This window comes from Musa acuminata, chromosome BXJ1-8 (genome assembly GCF_036884655.1).
Source record: "Musa acuminata AAA Group cultivar baxijiao chromosome BXJ1-8, Cavendish_Baxijiao_AAA, whole genome shotgun sequence".
Lineage (NCBI taxonomy): Eukaryota > Viridiplantae > Streptophyta > Magnoliopsida > Zingiberales > Musaceae > Musa > Musa acuminata.
The window spans coordinates 24,157,113-24,165,715 of record NC_088334.1 but is presented as its reverse complement, the minus strand read 5'-3'; the positions used below and the strand labels follow the sequence as shown (position 1 = coordinate 24,165,715).

General features: G+C 38.9%; 1 protein-coding gene across 1 annotated transcript; it reads right to left on the bottom strand.

Moving 5' to 3' along the window:
* Positions 1-792: 792 nt before the first annotated feature.
* On the bottom strand, positions 793-3,425 carry LOC103994878 (protein SAR DEFICIENT 1). The gene is made up of 8 exons (XM_009415330.3): positions 3,241-3,425; positions 2,973-3,048; positions 2,771-2,823; positions 2,163-2,656; positions 1,842-2,002; positions 1,542-1,736; positions 1,359-1,455; positions 793-1,276 (listed from the first exon to the last, which is right to left on the bottom strand). Exons 1-8 carry the CDS (start codon positions 3,327-3,329, stop codon positions 1,149-1,151), a joined length of 1,293 nt encoding a protein of 430 aa, XP_009413605.1. The 5' UTR covers positions 3,330-3,425; the 3' UTR covers positions 793-1,148.
* Between the last annotated feature and the right edge of the window lie 5,178 nt (positions 3,426-8,603).

Below are 8,603 nucleotides of genomic sequence, written 5' to 3'. Positions count from 1 at the left end.
TCACCCTTCAGCCAGCGACCAACGCCGTTGTATTCCTAAGAGGCTCCGTGGTCAATCCTCATCTTCCTCACCGCGGTAGTCTTCAATGATCTATCAACATTCGGTAGACTTAAGGAGAATGAAGGGAACGCCTGTGCCATCACAGCAACAGCAATCGCAGCAGCAGCAGCAGCGATATACACTTATCTTACTCATGAAGCCTCTCGCTTGTAAATAATTCTTTGCATCGATCCAAGATTGGTATCCTTGTTAGGAGCACATCTTGCGGGGGCATGATAGAAGATAAGATTTTCCTAACTATATGAGGAAATTTCTCATTCTGTTGAGGAAAATCCTCTATTCTGTTAGGGAAATCTTCCCTCCTAATTTGTATAAATAAGAGAGGGAACATGTTAATAGATTCAAGCTAAAGCTATTTCATTTATACAATAAAGCTTCATTCAATATTTGTTCTTATTTTTTATTATTTTTATCAATTTTGTCCATGTTCCGAACAGGGACTCTACAATCTGACAGTGAATTCCCAAGTTTGGGACAGCAGTAATTTTCACTCCACTGCAACACAGTACTTGGATTCCAGCTAACGAGAGTGGTTGCTTGTTTGTCGTACAGATATGCCTTCGTGGGGTTTCTTCTATCACTGCCATAATTCTTGTGAAGGCTCGCCGTGAGCATCTTTAGGTGCATCATAAAAGATATCCTTTTGCAAAATCATTGATCAAGAGAATTATGGCTGATGTGACCATTAATTTGGCATTCATTCCATGCATGTTCAGGAAAAAGAAATGCAACTCAAGAGAAACGTGAACATTTTTGGACCAACCTTTTTCCTAATATGATGATCATTTGTACAAATGAGGGACTGTCGTTAGGAATAGACCGGACGCCCACATGTTTGTGAACGTCATCAGTCTTTACTCCACCCCGCCTCAAACAAACAGACTTACAATCTTCAAAGAAAAGTGAGTTACAGTAGAAGAACAACCAAAGAATCCGTATACGTACGTACGCCTCTTGTCGCTTGCTACGTTCTGTATCATCGTCAACAAGCAAGCAATCAGGGCACCCGATTCGTACCTAACAACAGATGCTATGATTTCTAAGCTTAATTTACATCGAGACTAGACTTTATGGGTTGTCGTTTGGTTTCAGTCGTAGAAAGGCTGCACAGAGCTGACGATATCGTATCCTCCAACTCTGTAATCTATTGCATTCTCTTGATGAACGGAATACCAAAGCGATGTATCCATCTCACATTGCTGTTGCATCCCCAAATCTGTCGAAAGAGCTATAAAACATCAGTACATTCACAAGTCAGTTCAATCTGCATCGATAATTTACCGAGCTGGTTTACTAACTTTGTGGCAAAACAACGCTCGGATGAAGCAATCCATCAGTCTCTTCCAAGTTGTCCCAGTTTCGATATGCTTCTTCAACCAGATGCTGCACATAGGCCTGCAGAATAGCGGAGCACAGTGAGATCAGCATGTCAAGAGTCAAACATAAGTAAAAGATCTGAAGAAGCTGGTTTTGGTGCTCACCATCTGAGGTCTGCTTAGCTCTTGCACTGTGCAGGTCATGCTACCAGTCACAATCGACACCACTTCACATATAGGGTTTAAGACAAGGCTCCATTGTGGTCCTCGGTGTAGGTAAAGCTTGTCTCCGATGATGCAGGTCTTTGCATGAGCAACTGTTCCTTCCCACATGCGATCCGACATCCCCACTCCCAATATCTGATCCATGAAAGCAACACCTCAACAAGGGCACAAAGCATTTTGGCACATCGGCCACATTACAACAGCATTACTGCGTTCAGCAAGGGAATTAAGAACACGTACACTGCGGAGACGATCAGGTTCGACGGCGCACAGCTTCAAGAAGTCCTGGACCGTGTTGATGCTCTCTGCCGACAGCTTTCTGTGGAACGCCCCATCCTTCCCTATCCTCTCTAGTCGCCATACCTCGTCCCAAAGAGCTGGGGGATAATGTTTCCTGTACACTGCATTATTATAATCATTCACCGATTAGTTCTGTCTATCGTTAGAATTTTGTATTGAAGCACGTATCGATGATTGATCCTATACCAAAGATCTAGCTTTAGATATGCACCTTGAATTTGACTGCATCAAAAGTAACAAGAGCAAGGGTTTCATACTTACATTCTCCTCTGTGATCCTTGACCATGAAGGGCTCGGTCATGGCTTCTTTAATGCTTGGACCATTGTAGCCCTTCGGCACGACTCTGGCACCAATCCTGAAGTGTCGACTTCTTATCCAACTAGAATTATCAGTGAAGGAGATATCAGAGATGTAAGCAGTGCCATCTCTCAGTGTAACATTGACATCCCCTGTGAGCAATGGCCTCTTCCCGGTCCTCTCCCTCACGATCTTTTTCTGGAATCCTGCGCTGGTCCACTCATTTCCATCTCCCGAAGGAAAATCTCCATCTAAGACAAGTATTTCTACTTTGACAGCTGATGGTAATGAGGATAAAGGAACCTCTCCGTTAGCTACATCTACGATGATGATCTGGAGTGGGTTATTCTCAATGTCCATTATCTTGCTGCCAGTGAATATGGGGAGTGAAGGTTGCTGCTTGAATGCAAGCTTCAAGCTTGATGATTCTGCTGCTTCAATCTGAGTCGGGATAGACCTTAAACAACATTTTCGGACCAATATTAGTCTTTTGTAAATGGAATTTACCCAGGATTTTGAGTTCCAATCAACAAATCAAGCTGAAGTAGACAGAGATATACACATTCTTCACCTCTGAAATGAGTGGATGCTGCGAATTACTCCTTGCTCAACCTCCTCTTGCACCTAGTTTATGTACGAGAAGAATTATTAGTTGAGATCAGTTGGAATGAAAAAGAACATAAATTTGTTCTCTTATTCGTTGTGACTTTGAGGGATTAAGCAGTAAAGAGTTGGTTCCAAGGCAGCATCACTTGTAGGATATATCATCATACCACTTTGCGAAGCAATGGTTCCAAGACAAAGAAGAAGTTCTGTAGAGATTTCGCCATCATAGCCTCTCTAATCACCCTGTCAAAAGGCAAGAGGGAGGTTATACATCATTTTAGACCAAAGCAACCACATAAACAAAACCTTAAGGCATCTGAGACTTGTTCTTATTCATGTACGCAAAAGAGAAGCCATGATCAGATGGATTTTGGACAACGACAAAGCAAATAGTGGGAGAAGGGTGAGCAGAAGAAGGCCGTTGGGATTACTGACGTCGAGAACGAAGGTACGCTTCGCATCCGCTTGTTCTGCGATGGGTCAGACCCTTGATCGGAGTCATCGCGGAGCCTCTTCGCTGCCATGTCCTGTTGCTCTCTTTGTGGAGGGAAGGGATGGAAGCTGAGGGGTCTCGAATTGGTCTTGGAAGAGCAGGGGCTTATGGATGGAACATGGAGGTCGCAGAGAGGGTGGCCTTGGACTTATATGAACAGCCGCAGTAGAGGCCTGTAGAACTAAAACCATAGGAAAGTACTAGGAAACAGCTGGGAAGGTGAGGGAACAAAGCGCGTTCCCTGCTCCTACAAGAAGGTTGACGTAATGCCTCCGATGTCACTCTCCCGCCAACGGTCAACTACCAAACCTCCTCGGCCCTCTCTTTCCCATGCGCAAGGTATGTCCTTTATGACCATTTACAGTAATCCTTCCTACTCGATCTATTAGTAGTTCTTTCCTCCTCACCATGTTCATTTACTAGATCTGCTCCAATACATGTAAATTGTCACGATTCAATCTGCAATTTTATTGAATTGGAGCTACCAATCTAAAGTGTTCCAAGTCCAAATGAATGATATATACTCACCAAATGCTTAATTCTTACATATAGGGTATCAAATATGTTTTGTGGGATTCAACCATCAAAAGCCTTCTACTGGATGGATGTTTGCAGTTTCTTCTTAAAGAATTACCGAGTGATTTTTCCTTCTCATCTCTTTGAAGAAGGAACCATCATTGCACATGCAGTTTATAATAGACTACTGTTGACTCGAACATAGGCGTGTCTTCATCTGTAACTCTAACTTATGCGGGAGTGACAGTGACGATCTCAACAAAGCAAGGAAACCTAGCTGCATTTGATGTTGAATATTGCACCATATGTTGTTGTTCTTTAAAGCCCAAAACAAGTAGATAGAGACACAGGAGTGCTGACTTCCTTACCAACCCAATATACAAAAGTAACCGAAGCAATTGTCTGTTAAAATCGACTTCCGGAAGAGCACAACAGCCTGCTGAAGAAAGTGATCAAATCTTTATTGCAGCGGATAGCCTCTCTTTCGCGACAAGATGCAGATGCAGATGCTGATGCTTCTACCAAACACGGTTACTTGCAATAGCTTCCGCGTTAAGATAAAGAGAGACGCGTGAACACGTTTGGCAAAGACTTGACTCCCATTACAGCATCGAAGATTTGGAGAATCCTTACGTATTGAGATCATATTGTATTGAGAGAGAGAGAGAGAGAGAGAGTACAACTACCGTAAAGACTAGACCAATAACGCGTCAGGTCTTGTTTGCTTCTTTCATTCTTTTTCTTTAAATCAATGTCTGATGGCTAGACTGAAGCCAATTGATCAGTCTTTTTCCCTGTCTCCGCGTGTGGACTTCCAAAACAATTGACATCGGAAGAGCAAACATAAACAAAAACGAATAAAAAAGAAAGAGGAGAAAATAATAATCGAAAGATAATAGAGAAATTAACATAGGACGAGTAAAAAGGAAGACAATGAAAGAAAAATAATAATAATTATAAGGTTTTACAAAAAATAAATAGATAAATATCATATTTATATTGGTTATAGGAGAACATAACCCAATTTATTGATCTATTTTTTATTGGTACATTACGGTATCTAACCTTGGGATAAGTAATATATATATATATATATATATATATATATATATATATATATATATATATATATATATATATATATCAAATCAAATATATGATTTAATCTTTTCATAAATTTTTTTTCATTAATCTTCAATCAGAATTTATAATCTTTGATTATAGTTATAATTTGAAATTCTTTTCATTTTTTCTATATTTTCTCACTTTAAATATTCCTTAGTAAATTAGGAAACTAAATTAGAGTCATTTTGGATATTGCTATGTGACAATTTATAAAATAAATCATAAACTAATAAAATTTATAAATAATTGATAGACTAAATTCGTCTCATGATCATAATGATACGAAAAGATTGGAAAGATTGGGGGAGGGAATGAATTAGTACCTTAACAAATTTAATCAATTATAAAGTTCGTTCGATAAATTCATATAAAAAATATGATTAACCAAAAATGTGGATAAAGGTTCAAGTAAAATAAATGAGTTAGCAACAACAAATCAAAAGTAAGAGAAGCAATGTGAACATATTTATAATGGTTTGATCTTCCGTTGACTTTCACTATCAATCTTCTTTTCAATGAACAAAGATCAACTTGCTAGTTATAAGTGCCCAGCAAGCCAATCACGTAACTGATGGCACATGTGACTTGACACACAATCTTTTTGTTTATTATTATTTGATATTTTATTATTTTATATTGCTTGTTACATGAATATACTATGATGTCTATGGATTTATGTAATGGGAATCAAATTGTGATGAGATCACGATAATGAGACCAATTCACTTTTAAACACATATCCTAAATAATTCTGGTCATAGATTATTTGAGAGGGACATTAAGATAATCGAACAGACTAGTGTGCTGTATACCCATCCATATGACGGATGCAGCTGGTCTCATAACTGCTCGTGTGAGGATACTAGGGATACAGTGCAAGTGCTCATTGGAGAATGAGTTTACTGATTGATACGCTCATGGAATGTTGGATGGTTAATGATGTCTGTTGTCAAACAACGATTTCATCGTCCTAGTGGTGTATTTGGTCCTTAGACTTGAGACATCAAGGATGTCTTATATGAGTACTCCACTCTTTGATACCGAACTTATAGGTCTGGAGGTTCTAGATTTAGCACAACCGGTCATCGAGGATGATAGCCAACATTACAAGGGCTATTGAGTGTCGATAGAGGATCATTCGCTCTTAGTGTCATGAGAGGAATATCTCATGTGTTCTTGCTTAGACAAATCCCTGGCCAGGGTCATTCAGATTGAGAGAGAAAGAGGTCTCCAAGAGAATCTGATTAGAGTGACACTCATGTAGAAACTGTATGGGCGTGACAACACCATGCCCGCTATACGATTTTTGGGATATTAGATGGATGAGGTGTTGAATCTCGAATTTTGATGATGAAATCAATTAATAAATTATTGATCTAATCCATATGTTGGAGAAGAGTATTGTAGGATTAACTACGATAATAAATAAAGCATAAAGCAGATGTTGGGCCGAAGTCAAAGATAGGACGATACGTCGAAGATTCGAATGATGTGCTAGAAGCTCGTCGAGAGTTTATCGGGAACTAGCCAATAGTTCGTCAAAAGTTCACTGAGAATTCATCGAGAGTTCCCTAAAAGCTTACCGAGAGTTCACTAAAAGTTTGCCAAGACTTCACCTGAAGAATAATTGACATACCAGATAAAGATTGCTTAGTTATTACCTCAATTATTGTAGTTAGAACTTAGATTGAGTTCGGATTGAGAGATAATCCCACTATCTCAATTAAGGATCAATTATGTCCAATTTAGAGCTAGTTTGGGTCAGACTGATGGCCCAAATATTAACCTAGAGCCCAGTCAAGTGGTGGTACCGTCGGACTTGGCAGTGGAACCACTTGAGGCTCAGCCTCCTAAGTGGTCTAGGTGGTGGTACCATCGGTAGTTAATGTTGCCAAGCGATGGTAACATCCTGTCAAGCGATGGTAACGTCAGAGCTCAGTCTCTAAGGCTCTATCAAGCGGTAGTATCGCTAGACTGGGTGGTGGTACCACCTAGTGTTAGAGTGTCAAGCGATAGTACTGCCCAATACTGTCAATGGTACTGCAAGTATTTTAGAAACCCGGGATAAGACACTTTTTAGCTCTAATTTTGAAGTCATTAGGGCTTATAAATACCCCTCTTTTATACATGAAGGTACAATAATGTGTGAACAAAATCTTGAAGAGTTAAGGTGTGAAAGTGTTATAAAAGTGCTAAGTGTCCTCCTCCTCCCTTTCTAAGTCTTATGATCATTCAAGTGAGGTGTGAGGCTTATAAGGGTTGTCTCCTAAACCTATGAAAAGGAGAAAGTGTTGTAAGAGGGTGGTTGGTCTTTGCCCATTAAAGGAAGACCATTAGTGGACGCCAGTGACCTCAATGGAGGAGGAATTGGAAGTGGACATAGGTCACAACAATGAACCATATAAATATGATGTGTTCTTTCCTTACTGCTTACTTTCATTACTTAGCTGCACTCTACATTGTACATTTACTTCAAGTCGACATCTTCTCGATACAATTTCTTTGTTACGTTTCTATCAACTCGGAAAGATTTGGAATTGCAACCATCATATTTATCACTACACTAATTCACACCCCCCCCCCCCCCCCTTGTGTCCTATTGATCCTAACAGTTGGTATCAAAGCAAGGTTACTCTCAATTTAATTTAAAACCCAAGAGAGATAGTTTTTATCGATAATCATAAGGGTGATCCTAACAGTTGGTATCAAAGCAAGGTTACTCTCAATTTAATTTAAAACCCAAGAGAGATAGTTTTTATCGATAATCATAAGGGTCATTCTATCACACGTCCTCTCATGTTCAATGGAATGAATTATACATATTAGAAAACTAGAATGAGGATTTTCTTGATTTCTATGGATTTCGAGTTATAGAATATCATTGAAAACATATTTCAAAAGTCTTTTCTTCCAATGAACGATTGGAATGATTTGGAGATGAAGACTTTCTTTTTGAACGCCAAAGCTATGAATACTTTATTATGTGCTTTTGATAAAAATGAATTCAATCTAGTTTCTATTTATGAAACAGCTTGTGACATTTGGCATATACTTGAAATCACAAACGAAGGCACAAGTAGTAAGAAGTTAAAAATTAATCTTTCGGTTCATAGTTATGAATTATTTCGCATGAAACTAAGTGAGATCATTGGAAACATGTATAACTAGTTTACGGATGTCGTCAATGGTAAAAGAGCACTTGTTAAAAGTTTTTCGAATTTTGAATTTGCTAATAAGATATTACTAGTTATAAGTGCCCTACAAACTAATCATATAAGTGATGACACAAGTGACTTGACATGCAGTCTTTTTGCTTATTAATATTATTATAGGAAAATATAAGGGCGACATCATATGCGTAGTAGAAGAACATAAAAAAAATCTCAAAAAATTCCCAAAGATGTGTTTGTCATTATACGAAGATTGGTACACAAAATCCGTGAAACTTTAAAATGTGTATATGAAATATTATGTTACCTAGGGAGATCGTATATCCTCCTCTCTAGCGGTGATCCATACAACAGAGTTATAACGATGCTCCTCAAAAACTTCAAGCATGTTATTTGAGGAGGAGAAGGGAAGGAGAATAGGAGAGGCAACCCAAAAGGGTCTAGCTTATGAACCATTGGTTCCCTCCTATTTATAGAGGTCCCTTATCAATATA